Source organism: Thunnus thynnus, chromosome 3 (assembly GCF_963924715.1).
Source record: "Thunnus thynnus chromosome 3, fThuThy2.1, whole genome shotgun sequence".
In the NCBI taxonomy this organism is placed as follows: Eukaryota; Metazoa; Chordata; class Actinopteri; order Scombriformes; family Scombridae; genus Thunnus; species Thunnus thynnus.
In genome coordinates, this window is record NC_089519.1 from 33,301,142 (window position 1) to 33,314,894 (window position 13,753).

Sequence of the window (13,753 nt, forward strand, 5' to 3'; positions counted from 1 at the left end):
TTCCGGTATTCACAATAAAACGATGTGGGCAGAATTTGAAGACTTCCGGCCACAATCTTCAAAATAAAAGCACGACAGGCTTGACGTTAAAGATCCATGTTTTAAGATGTATATAAAATACTCTACTTTGAATAATAATTTGTGTCTGATATGGTTTTTCCATTAAAGTTTAAGTTGCAGTGTGTAAGATTTAGTAACATCTAGGACTTGGCAAAAATGGAATTTAATATTCATAAGTATGTTTTAATTAGTGTATAATCACCTGAAATAAAAATTGTGTTTTCATTACCTTAGAATGAGCCCATAGGGAGCAGATCCTCTTCCAAAAAGCCCATCATACCAAAACACAATTCTTTTTTTCAGTTGATTATACATTGATCAAAACATACTTATTAATATTAAATTCCATTTTTGCCAAATCCTAGATGCCACTAAATTCTACATACTGTCCGGTGGACAAATTTTACGCCTTTGCATGCTGAGTTGAGCCCTTTCTGCACTGACTAATTGCTTCAAATTCATTGGAATTAATTAATTAATTAGGTCAGCTCAGTGCCACAGGAAAAAATATGTTCCAAGGAAGCACTTATTTCAAGGAAAATTCCTCTGGAAAAGAAAAAATTACTTATAAACTCAACAAAAACCAAAGTCATAGGTAGCAAATTCCTGGGAATGGAAAGGAATCTAGGAAAATATTAGGAAATCACCAGAAAATAAAGGGACCTGCAAAATAAAGCCTTCATTGTGTTTTTAAATGTTGTTCAAATGCATTTTTGCCTCATGTAAAGAACTTAAATTGCCTCTATATGTGCATGTGGAGCACCTTTTCAAATACAGTCTTGCCTTTCTTAAAACGTTCTTCATCTGCAACAATAGTTTCACAGTATACTGTAGCTTTGTTTCATTTTTGAGATCTCTTGGGACCAGCCTCGCAAAGAAATGAGAAATATCCTGACACCGGCAGACTGTTCAGCCATCTGGTGTTTCCTGGCAACTTGGCCTAACTGGAAAGCAGTGGTCTCTGTCCTGGATGGAATGAATATTTGTGGGTGGAGAAAACCATCCTGAATTGCAAAAAAACTGCACAAGGAATGTAGGCTGACACCCTTGTCCACTGGGTGGTAATATTGTGCTGTATGTCACAGTGTAGTGAGGAGGTTCAACAGAAGCCAGCTTTGCCTGTAATATAGAAGGTAATATCTACATTGGTATATAAACAACATCGATTTGTTGTTGTTAAGAAGTGATGCCATTGGATTTGTGTGTGTGTGTGTGTTTTGATTTGTTTTATTTATGTGGTTTCTATTTCCTTTTCCTGCTGAAGAAATAACATCACCTTATTTTTTCCCTCCACCTGCATTCCGCAAAGATCCGCCCTGCTCTGCCTCTGATTGGCTACTCGTTGCCGTTGTTGGTCAGGTTGGTTAGGTCGGTTAGGTTGGTCAGGTTGGTTAGGTTTTGGCATGAGGAGTGAAGTGATGGATCAAAGATAGAAAGCAGAGACAGTACAAGCTCAGTGACCGCAAATGCAATGAATGGCTATCGAAACGACACAAAAAAACCACGGCAACCAAAAGAAAACAGAATATGTGGTCAGTGTTTGACAGGTGAGGCTGAGACAGAGATGCGCTTCCTCCTGCAATGTAAAACATTCAATGAAAGAAGGAACATTTACTTTAACAAGTTCAACTCTGTAATTCAACATAACATAACCTGAGGGCCAGTGAATGACCTTGACACACACAACACATGCATGCATTCACACACACACACACACACACACACACACACACACACACACACACACACACCATCCATGACATTACTGGGGATTCATTTCAATATGGCTACTGTACCCCTTCATCCTTCCCTAAACATAAACCCTTCATCATCACTCACATTCACTCTCTCTCTCTCTCTCTCTCTCTCTCTCTCTCTCTCTCTCTCTCTCTCTCTCTCTCTCTCTCTCTCACACACACACACACACACACACACACACACACACACACACACACAAATACATGCATAGGATATGCTGTATATATCTAATTAATATATATCAGGAGCTAACAATGTGGATAGGGAGAGTAACTTTTGTTTCTGAATATTGTACGGCTATCTATGCAAGTCAAACAGATTATAGACAAACACTGGAAAATCCTAGAATGTGACCCTAGTTTAAATCATTTGTCATCCTCTAGACCTCATTTCTGCTTCAAAAGAGGCAGAAATGTCAGAGATACTGTTGTCAGTTCTATGTATAAGGAACCTATACAAACTAATCGGCTTTCTCAACAAGTGTATGGAAATTATAGACGTGGAAAATGTGCACAATGTCCAAACACACTTGATACCAAGACATTTGATCACCCTCATACAGGAAAGAAATATGACATAAAAGAATTCATTAACTGTCTCTCTACACATGTCATAAACATCTTGAAATACCCATGTGGCTTAATGTATGTAGGCCAAACAAAGCGCCATCTCAAACTAAGAGTTGCTGAACATAAGGCTGCCATTAGAAATGATAATATGGATTATGCCGTTGCTTGACACTACAAGGAGAAAAACTATGGGTCGGCTACAAATTTATCGGCATTGAGAATGTTAACCATATGATACATAGTATTTGAGCTCTTTCTGTGATATGAGAATGTTAACTTTATGAAACACAGGATTTGAGTTTTTGTCTGAGATATGTAAATATTAACTTGTATTTCTCTCCACAGGCTATTTGGACTCTTAGGGAGAGATGAGCCACTAGGTCCCCTGGCACTAACCCTTCCCATTTAGTGATGTAGAGGGACAGCTGTAGGACCTGTAGTCCATTCTGCTTAGGGAATTTTACTCGTCCTATTCAGTCAGTTGTTTACGGGATGAAGTTTAATTATATAAAATGGTGTAATCCTTGTAACTTTGTGCAACATTAATCACGTCATGTTTTTTGTAATATGTATATTTTCATTTTTGTGCCCTTTGTAAAATGTTTGAGAAAATGAAGACTGTGATCATTAGTCATGTGACTCAGATGTATTTATCACACCTGTGAGTACTCAGCAGTTGTACTGAGCGAACCTGAAGAAGCTACAGGCGAAACGCGTTGTTCACTCTTGATAAAGTCACAGTAAAGTCATTACAGTGTGTGGTGGTTAATTTTGATTTTCACCTTTATATGTTCCTGCGACCGACCAGCACCTGTCTGAAAATACTGGCTGTGCATGAGGAGTTCTGTCCCTTTAATATATATCAGTCTTAATGTTGTGTTAATATTCATATTACCGTTATTGTGAACCATCCAAATCATTGGACTAATTGTACTTGATACTTTGTCAACATTGTTCTTGAAACCTTCAAGCCAATAAAGCCCCACTGAATTGAATTGAACTGAATTTAATAAAACTGAATTGAATTGAAATGACTTGGTTAGAGTTAAGGTAAGAATATCAGGGTCAGAGCCAATCAGAGGCAGAGTAGGGGCGATGAAAAGACAAAAATAACGCAATAACATCAAAAGATGATGGATCAAAGTATTTGAAATGAAGATGAGGGAAAAAAAACAAAAACACTAGCCTGCAATCCGCTGGCACGAGCACCCGTCCAATCCCTCCTGCTGTAATACTGAAAGGCAGCCTGCTGCACCAATCAGAAACCGCTATCTCCCGAGCCTCGACCAATCACGTACCGCGTCAGCTTAGTTGGGCGGGGACATAGTGGAAGCGACGGGCTGGCTCAGCAGCCATTGATGCGCTTTATCTCGAACAGGACAAATCGAGATTAATTCCTATATATCTGCGGTTTTCTGCGGACTGGAGCCATGGTGTCTCACTCTCTCGCCCTGCCGATGATCTGCTTCACCACGCTGTGGGCGCTGGTGGGGGTCGTTGCTCCGTTTTTAGTGCCCAAAGGACCCAACCGGGGGTAGGTGGACAAGCTACCGTTAATTGGCTGCAATTAACGGCGACGATTTGGTGTTTGCTCTCGTTTTATACACTTACAGCCAAATGCAGATACTAGACGACTTATGTATTATTCAAAGTCAGTCTGTAGTCGGTCGTATAGCGGCTTCACAAATACACGAGTATCCGCTGCTCATGTGATGGGAGGCCGCCGTGCGCGTCATCCTGCGTCCACCCCATCCATCCTTTAGCCTACATACAGCAGCAGTAAGGTTAAAAGGTCAAATCTATAAGAAGTAAACATGAAAAGATCATTTAGACTCCAGTGTGGGGATACATTTGTTGTATTGGGTGTTAAAATGTCCAAATTGTGAGTCCTGTACTACGTGGGAATAACAGTGATGCTGAGTCCGTTATAGCGGATCACAGGCAGTCAAGCTTTCAGATAATAGTCAGGTTAATCAATTAATTTTATCAGAGGTGCTTTTCTCAAGTAAACTAGTAATGAGATACTAGTAAATTTCTTGTAATATTTGTTTTGTGAGACACTTCCTCTGGCTGCTTTATTTCAGAGGGAAATATTGTGTCTTTTACCACACTGCATTTGTTTTGATAACCGGAGTTTCTTATTGCTTTGCAATATGATAGAAATTTGTTGCATTATCAGTTTGGAAAACAGATTATTATACATTATACTATTTTACGTGCATTGTTTTATGTTGTGATATTGATATATAGGTATTGTGATACAGTCATTTTTCTGAAAATCTAATCGCAAAACTGTTAATAGACGCAACAATCACAGTGATGTAAGTGTTTGGCTTATTCATTAAAGTAAATACTAGCAATCCAATGATTAGTTGATCAACAGGAAATGACTCTGCAACTATTCCAATAATCGATTAATCTGCTCAGTCGTTTTTCAAGCGAGGAAACCCAATATTGTCTGGTTTCTCCTCCTCAAATGTGAGGTTTTGCTGCTCTTCTTTGTATAAATGTCAGTAATTTGAATATCTTTGGGTTTTGGACTGTTGGTTGGACTAAACAAGCAAACTCAAAACGCATATTTTTACTATTTTTTAACATTTTACAGACTGAATGATTAATCAAGAGAATAATTGGCAGATTATTTGGTAATAAAAATAGCTAATAGTTAATTGCAGCCCCAGTAAATACCTGAAAAATAAAGGTACCTCATCACATTCAGATAATAGTTCTTTAAATCCAATATTTCCATAAACTGGTCCTGCAAAATAATTTGCAACGTTGCCCTCAAATGCCTCACACAACCAGTGATATAAGGGATAACTACCTTGGTATAAATGATATTTGGTGAAAAATGTGGTGCATTGCTTCTTTAAATTAGGCGTGGGACATGTAGACTAAATAATAAGTAAACTAATATTAACTATCATTGCACTATCTTCATACAAGTATGTATTGATGTTCATTAAAGTATTCAAAAGGCAAACAGAAACTCAATTGATTCCATTGAGTTAAATGGTTTTTTTCTAATGTTTTATTCAAACAAAATCATATATTTCCTGAACAATATGTTTTATTAAGTATACGAGATCTGATGAACTTTAGTCATGAGAACTGTGAACACTATATCTCAATATTAAAAATGTTGTTATGATACGAGATGATTGATTGTTATATTGAATTGCTGTTGTGCATGTTTGGACAGAGCTGTGTGATTGTGACTCTCTCTCTGTTCTCTTTGACAGTGTGATCGTCACCAGTCTGATCCTCACAGCTGTCTGCTGCTACCTGTTGTGAGTATAAACTCTTATTCTATTCATCTGTGGTGTAAAGCTGTTGTTGTTGCTGTCGTGAACCTGTAGCTTTGATTATTGCTGCTCAACGATACAAAACGCCACAAGTTCAGAGTGTTTCCTCTGTCCGTTATGAATCAATGTAGTTTTTCCACTGCTTTTGTATAAAATGGAAGCGTACAGCAGTTACAAGCTGTGCTCCAGCTGGTTTCTACAAATGTTCCTCACAGTTCAGTAACTATGCATGATAGAAATGATAAGGGAAGATCAAGAACAAGTCACATGGCTTGAAGAAAGCCGAAAAATTAGAATTTAACAGCCTAGAGACATGAGACGGAGGCCTGAGAAAACGAAATAGTTTCTTGCAAGACAACATTCAGAGAAGAGAGACATTGCCGGAGAGTTATTCCATTAAATAACGTCAATCCTGAAGAATCTCCAAGATTTCAAACAAGACTCTTGCACATTTCCAAGTGGATGTTGGAAGAGACATGAAGGAAAAATGAAAACTAGTTGCAGATGCTAATCAGAGGCGAAGACTGCAACATCCTCACAAGCTCAAGGCCAGACTGTCAGCAAGGCGGAGGACCATAAATTACAAACCAACATCATGGTGACAAAACAGAGAAAGAAACAACTAAAAGACTAAATTACAGACCAGAACAGTTGATCCTGGAGAAATCATATCCAGTTTAATTCATTACCAGAAGGCAGTCTGAGGATCATGAGCCGCTCGGATCGGTAGTTAACACTTGAGGTCCAATGGGCTCATCAAGCCTTGACACAAAAAATCTGGTGTTAATACAATTTGCAATTTGAAATCAAATAAATGGCCCGAGAAACTCCAACCAGACTTTCTTTAAACATGACAGGTGGTAATGGTGGTGGAGGAATACAGAGTACTTAAGGAGAAAGGAGTTCATTTCCAGGATTTGCATAGAACAGATGAAGAATGAGGAAGAGCACTAAACCTCAGGCAGGGGGGAACCCAGAACTGAGCGATGTGATAATGAGGGGTTAAGCAGGACAGTCAGTGACATGATGATGCCTGATCACAGAAGAGGTAGGATTAATAAACACCTAAACGGTTTCCTAACTAATCCATGAAGATACTTTGGTTATACGTGTGTATTCACAGAAAAAACTGGCCACTGTGCTATAAACAATTAGTCTTCAGTGAACACTAATACAACCAATTTCTTGGGAAAATACTAAAACATATCCTGGACATTCTGTATCTTGGAAAAGGGATGTGCATGATGGGTTATTATTCCACCACTAGATGGAGCCCCAACTCAAATGATGATGAATGGATTGATTTTACTGCGTAGGATATATAGAAAAGGAAGGATTACTTAATTGAGACCCTTAGGGCGACACAGTTGATGAATTGATAAAATCACTTGTTATATCAGACCATGCTTTTATGTAACACACAGTCTGGCCCTATCAACATACCTTTCAGTTGTTCCTTTGTAGCTCCTTTCTAGTGTCTTTCATGTTGTGTATGAGTTCTTTTTCTTGCTGTGTCAATTTTATGTTCCTTTAAATACTAATAAAGTCATAATAGATCAATAACAAGCTGTGTGAACATCCAGGTATCTGCAGGTCTTGGAAAGACTTAAAAAACATTGAATTTACGTCCCTCAAAAAAAGGCCTTCGAAAGTATTAAAATCTGAATTTCATTTACAAGATTCTTGAATATTTTTTCAGCCATTAAACTATGAGTGAGGCTGGTGGGACAGTGGATTGAGCTGCAGGAAGCTGTTAAATCCTTTTTTGTGGTGTTTCAGTCAGCCCTGTCAGACCTGTAGAAAACACTGTCACTACTGCTAGCTACAGTAGCTAGGAAGCTCATCCACTCAGACTGGGCGAGTGTAAAATTAAGCAAAAAAATTCTAATTATTTTTTAATTATTTAATCCATCGTTTTTCATGTTTGATTAACTATATTACAAGGAATTATTGTTATATACAGATGAGAAGAACAGACAGCAATGTGATACATGTTAACAGATTCATGCACTGTACAAATAATTGCAGGCTTTGTTGTCCTGACTGGTTTTCCATCATTCTTTGACCAGTATGTCAGCGAAAAAAGCATTTAATTACAGTCTATGTGGTGTTAAAAATGTCTTAATTCTCATTTGGTGAACACTGTAGAAGCCTTAAAACATGCATCATATTTCATCAATATTACTGCTGCTACTTCAACTGATACAATTATGACAACAAATGTTGCTTTTCTTATTACTATTACTTGTGTTGGTGTGCAATCTTGTTTAAGGAAAACCAGTACCACCAGTATTTTACAACCTGGGTGCTGATTTAATGAACTTTAACCAATTACTGAGTAGTATCACTCCTACAGATTCTCCAGTCGCAATTAAGATATCCAACAAAATGTGATAATTATTGCTGACATCCTTGTCTTTGTCTACGCACCCACCTTATGCACTACTCAAACTAGCTTTATTCCAGAAATCTTGCTGTGCTGAGTTTGTGGTTCTAGACATCAAAGACAAGGAATTAACAAACATGAAATATAACAAAATGACGAATAAAAGACATCAATCAGGCAATCAATAAGTTCAACCCATAATGTAGTAATGTCTCCTTAGTGTGGGGCATTAGCATTTAGCCTATTAGCTAGCTTGAATTAACACACAGAAACAATCAGATTAGCTTTCATTAACAAAAGTACAACATATGCTACATCAAGCTAGCATGTCAGTTGCTATCAGCTACTAGCTAAGTCATCACTGCTAAAAGCATGAATCAAAACACTAAAATGAACCCTTCTGACCATCAGTTAATAAAGAAACAGGTCAAAGCATTTGCAGTTTTCTGAACAGAAGAAAAAAGCATTTATTCATGGCTAATGCCAATGAAGGCCACAGCTCAATGGGCCAAAACCTTACCTGAAAAACACATGGAACAGGTGATCCAAAGGTGCTATTTAGGTGGCTAATGATTTGTTTAACTTAAAGTCCACTAAATACACAAGGAACTCATCATTTCTACACTTACTTGTTGTTATTTTAGCTAATATACCTATAGATACTGTATATTAGCATTGTATTCACTTCCATGACTGTAGAGATCGTGGACATGAGTGCTCCAGTGGAAACTGTTTTACTAGAGAGTCCAAAGGAGCCAAGGAACTCTTGGCCTTAAAAATGCTTGATTTATCCATATACATTACTTTTCCTCGTCAGTGTGTGACTTCTCCAGGTCAGCCTGCAAGTTGAACTCAGATGTAGCTTTGCATTGCAATCGCCAAGCATCAATAAATTGATGTTCACCTTTAGACCTCCTTTTGTAGTTAGTTGAGTCTATGGACTTGTTATAAATATGTTTTCCTGTGTAGTGTTCTTGTCTTCTATCTCTACATCGATAGTGAGTATAATATTAGGATAATTTTTTGAAATATTGTCCCAAACTACAGCAACAAAATCTGATTTAATTTTTAAAAGGATATTAATAATAGAATGTGACTATATATTAACATAACAGATCATTCTTGTTGATAACCTTTTCCTCTCTGTCTCCTCAGTTGGTTGATAGCGATTCTGGCGCAGGCCAACCCTCTGTTCGGCCCTCAACTGAAGAATGAAACTATATGGTACCTGCGCTACTTCTGGGAGTAAACAAGGTGAGGTTTGTCAGAATAAAACTTAACGATACAAACTGTGATCTAAATGTAAACGAAAGAGGCAGAAACCAACGTCTGTGTGGCCATCATTGAAGTGCCTTCTCTGTAACGGGTAGTTGAATTGGGCTCACAACACGGAGAAAGCTTGATAGTGTGTAGCAGTGTCCCAGAACCACTCACTTTTTTACGCGTACCTATTGAGTTTGATTAACAAACCTGACTTACTGTCACATTCCCTACACTAGACAATGTAACATAATTTATACTTTTTATGTCATTTTTAGTGCTGATTAAGGTTTGTTTACATCAGCAATACCAGGCCCGTACTTTAAATTATGATGACAATAATAAAACTAAATGCTAATTTTACTTAAATGTGTAGAATTTTAAAATGTCAGTCTTTGGTGCCCCCCAGTGGTTATATAATCACATAAAAATTCTACACATAGCGGCTTTAAACTCTTACTTTATGTATCTGGAAAGACCAGAATCCTAATTGGACCTTTAAGGTGAGGGTAGAACTAAAATAATACTAGCAGCTATTTCACAAAAAAGGGGAGCAAATAGTAAGAAAAAAATGCAGATATTTTAAAGATAATGAGAAACCATTTTAATTTTTGTGTTTTTCATATTCTGCTTGCTGCTCTGCACCAACAGTTTCTGCTCCTTCACGGTACGTACTGTACTTGACTGTTTGCAAATCAAAAACAGCTCCATTTGTCTCTCTCAGACTGCAGTGGAAAAAGAATGCGTGCCACTAACTCAGGCGTGAATATTTATCAACCCCATGAAAAGAAATGAGCTCAATGATATGCAAAAATCACTGAGCTTTTCACTTTTGTGAATTTTCAAAGGTGTGTTTGCCCCGAGCCCCTGATGCTTTTGTACCACGCAGTACTCTGAGCTTTCTGAAAGGGGCTTCTGTTTGCATTCACAAATGTGCTTTTTCTCATTTTTTCTTTTACCCTCACAGCCGATGGTCAATGTTCACGGTCAAGAAAATTTAAGATAATTCTGCCTATGCTGAAATTCACTTTCTCTTTCTCTCTTTCCATTTGTTTCAGGACTACGTGACGTGATGCCTCTCATCATTCCTATCCCCTGGTTTGGTGGACTTAATTTCAACGTAATGCCTAACCATTAAACACACCCACACCCACACACACACACACCTCCAATCTGCATAATTTATGGAACATTTCATATGTGGCAGTTTTTTTATAACTCAAAAGTCAGTGTCGGTTTTCTTTGCAACCTTACGGAATATTAAGAATCATGCCGAGTATCTGGAATTTAAGATTTAGATTTTATCAAGACATGTGTTGTGGGTTTTAAAATGTGTAACTGAACGCAGTGCACGCAGTTTCAAGTTATATGTGGCAGGATTTATGATCAAATCAAAAATGATGAAAACTTTGAGTGTTCTTTTTATGTTCAATGATTACCAGTGAAACCATGACATTATCTGTTAGGAGTAGATATTAATCTCCCATCTCTGAAATGTGCAATCCTTCAGTACTTTAGTTTACTCCGTGTTTGTTTACATTTTTTTTTTTTTTTTTTTTTTTTGGTTTTGTGTTGCTGTCTTCAGGGAACATACATTTCTAAGTGTTTGTATTTATTTTGGTCCGCAGACACTGATGTAAGCTCATTGTAATTACATCAGTGTCCACACGGTCTTGTTATATAACTGTTATTATCTGTGATGTAATCGTGTGTGTGTGCGTGAGTGCGCGTGTGTGTGTGTGAAGAGTTCATTACTGTGAGTGCTTGGACCGAGGCCATGAGAATCTCCCAAAACCGTAGAAGTGAAGAGCGATTCCCTCCACTTTAGACCACTTCAGCATGAAACTCCCTCCCACATTCCCCTCATGCTCTACACCGTGGAGGTCCTCGTTGCCATGGTGATCTCATCGCCCAATTCAGTCCTTTACCACTCAACCCCTTTTGATGAGAGCTCGCCCATTCTTGCCTGCTCGGGTACAGATGTACTGTAGGTTGTACAGTGGGGATATGCTTTTGGATTGAAGATGTTGATAGATTTGGAGTTAATATCAAGTATCTTTTAAATTTTACCATTTTTATTTCCCCCCAAAAAATGATGCTTCAGGACACAATCAAAATGTTAGTTTCAAATCCCAAAAGTGCGGTGATTCAAATGAAGACTAATCATTGTAGTTAATAACTGTGACTGGGCTGGACTGTTGTTACAGTCATAGCTGAGCTTCCCTGTATCGTGCAGTACATTGTGTTAATCTGTGCACATGCGTTTGAGTGTGGGGGAAGGTAATGTCTTTTCATATTGACTTCACCTGGAAAGGTCAGTTGCCAGACGTCATGGTTATCTCTGTGGACCGCTGTGGCCTCCGTCAGAGCGACAGGTGTTGCTGATCACAAACAGTAGTTCCATCACCCTGTCTGTCACTGAAATGCCATTGGCTTAGCAGTCTGAAAGCACAATGATGATGCTTGGGCAATGTTTTCAAGGCCAGAAATTTTGTTAATCTCTTGAAAGTGTTGGACAGGAAGTCGCCAACACTGCCAAAGTTAGAGGTTCTTCTTGGGTACCAATGAACACCCACATAATAAAGTGTTACGTTCCTTCCACCTTCTAAGATAAACCGAACTTGCCTCGAAAAAGTAACCTGTTTCATCATTAACAACTTTTTTTTTTTTTTTAAATCTGCCTTGAATAAGATGCTGGTTTGACACACATGCGTCCTCCCGATTCATCAGAGAGCATTTAGTCTCAGCTGCCAGCCACTACCACAACTATACCTCCCTCCTCCACTTCTAATCTCCAACCCTGAGAACCTCCCCCCTCCCCCCACTCCTCCCTCGCACTCTCCCTCCCCGCCCTCCTTTCTAAAACCACTTTGCTTCAGCCAAAAAGAATCAAAATCAATATACAGCTACTTTTTAGAAAGACCAAATTGCGTTGTATCTTTTCCTCCAGCCCTCTTCGGTAGTTGTGGTAGTGGCACGCAGATACACACCCTGTGTACTCTGTTACACAAATGGGGACGCGTGTTAAAAAGGATGTGATCACACCTACAAAGTCAGCTTTCCCATCCCAGAAAAGAATCGTGATATTAAATTTGACTTTGTCCAATTTCAATGGAACCAGAGCTTGTAAACAGAAGTCACAAGGTCTCAGTTATTGGACAGTTTTGGTATTCGATCAACCTGCCAGGCTAGAGATGTTGGTGTTGGCGGAGAGTTAAAATAAATCTGATACCAAGTCTTGTAACTTAAGCTCAGTGTTGTGTTTTCCTCTCTTGTGTTCATACCAGAATACATGAGGAAAAAGCTCAATATGAGCATCAGTCCACACTGTGGTTTTGCTCTCACTTCAGGCTATGCAATCATTTACTGCTTGCTATTAGATGTACCCATAAATCATTTTGTTTTGGGTTTGTTTCCTGTAGTTGGTTTGAATTATACCCATGATTCAATAATAAGGCTTGCCCGATTGCCTGGAGCAAGTAAAACGCCACATCGGGCTAGTAAATCTCACTAGTAACTCACTTGCCCGATCAGGCAAGTGGTAAAAACAAAAAGTGAAAAAATAATAGTATAATAAATGTTTCAATCATTTTTTTTCCATCATCGTGGTATCATTAATTATGTTCTCGTTCTCTGGCACACAGCTGAGCCCCCTCCTCTTGCAGGCATTGGAGAATATTGGCGTGCACCATTGGTCAATCAAGGATCGAGTAGGCTAGTAGTGTGATGCGTGAAACAAACATCCCTCAGGATCGTGTGAGCACTGTCAAATAGAGGAACCAGTGGTGCATGTAATTTTTAAATGCTTTCCAGAAATATTAAACAGAGAAATCAAGAAGCTTGGAGTGAAAGAAATGAGCCTAAAAAATGTATTTGCCGTCATGTTAGGGAGTCAGTTCCATTATTTGAAAGAAACTGGGCTGATCTGAGGAATTGAGTATTCAGTGAAGTATAGGGGATGGGTCATACCATTGCTTTATAGAGTGTCATAGCATTGCTTCACATCTATGACACTCTGTGTCCTTGTTCTGTTTCATTTACTTAAATAAAGATTAAACATGACAATTAACTTTAGTCTTTGTTGTTATTTGATAACCACTACTAAATAAAACCATTTGTATAGGCGCAAGTAAAAACTGCCTTCAAGCAAATAGATTTCTAACCCAGTTGAACCCTGACATTCCCAATCCAACTCAAAATGAAACGTGCTATAGTTTGCAAAAGTCACATTTTTCAGTGTCATTGAACCATCGGGCAGCAAATGGCATTGTTCTCAGTTCTTAGTAATCCAAACAAACTGAGGCAGTGAACACTCCACCCTAATCCCTTCCAAACATGCCCTAAAATGACAAATTCTTGGTTTTATTTTCCTTTTCTGATTTTTCTGTGTTCAGTTATTTTAATAACTGTCTGCA

The 13,753-nt window shown here is 38.3% G+C and overlaps 1 protein-coding gene across 2 annotated transcripts; it reads left to right on the plus strand.

Annotated features, from left to right (window-relative positions):
- The first annotated feature begins 3,687 nt into the window (after positions 1–3,687).
- On the plus strand, positions 3,688–13,407 carry atpv0e2 (ATPase H+ transporting V0 subunit e2). 2 transcript variants are annotated; one of them, XM_067585456.1, is made up of 5 exons: positions 3,688–3,921; positions 5,630–5,677; positions 9,234–9,332; positions 9,990–10,005; positions 10,397–13,407. In XM_067585456.1, exons 1-3 carry the CDS (start codon positions 3,818–3,820, stop codon positions 9,325–9,327), a joined length of 246 nt encoding a protein of 81 aa, XP_067441557.1. In that variant the 5' UTR covers positions 3,688–3,817; the 3' UTR covers positions 9,328–9,332; positions 9,990–10,005; positions 10,397–13,407. The 2 variants fall into 2 exon arrangements, with proteins under 2 accessions (XP_067441557.1, XP_067441556.1); XM_067585455.1 differs by lacking the exon at positions 9,990–10,005 and having other exon boundaries at positions 3,690–3,921.
- The last annotated feature ends 346 nt before the right edge of the window (positions 13,408–13,753 follow it).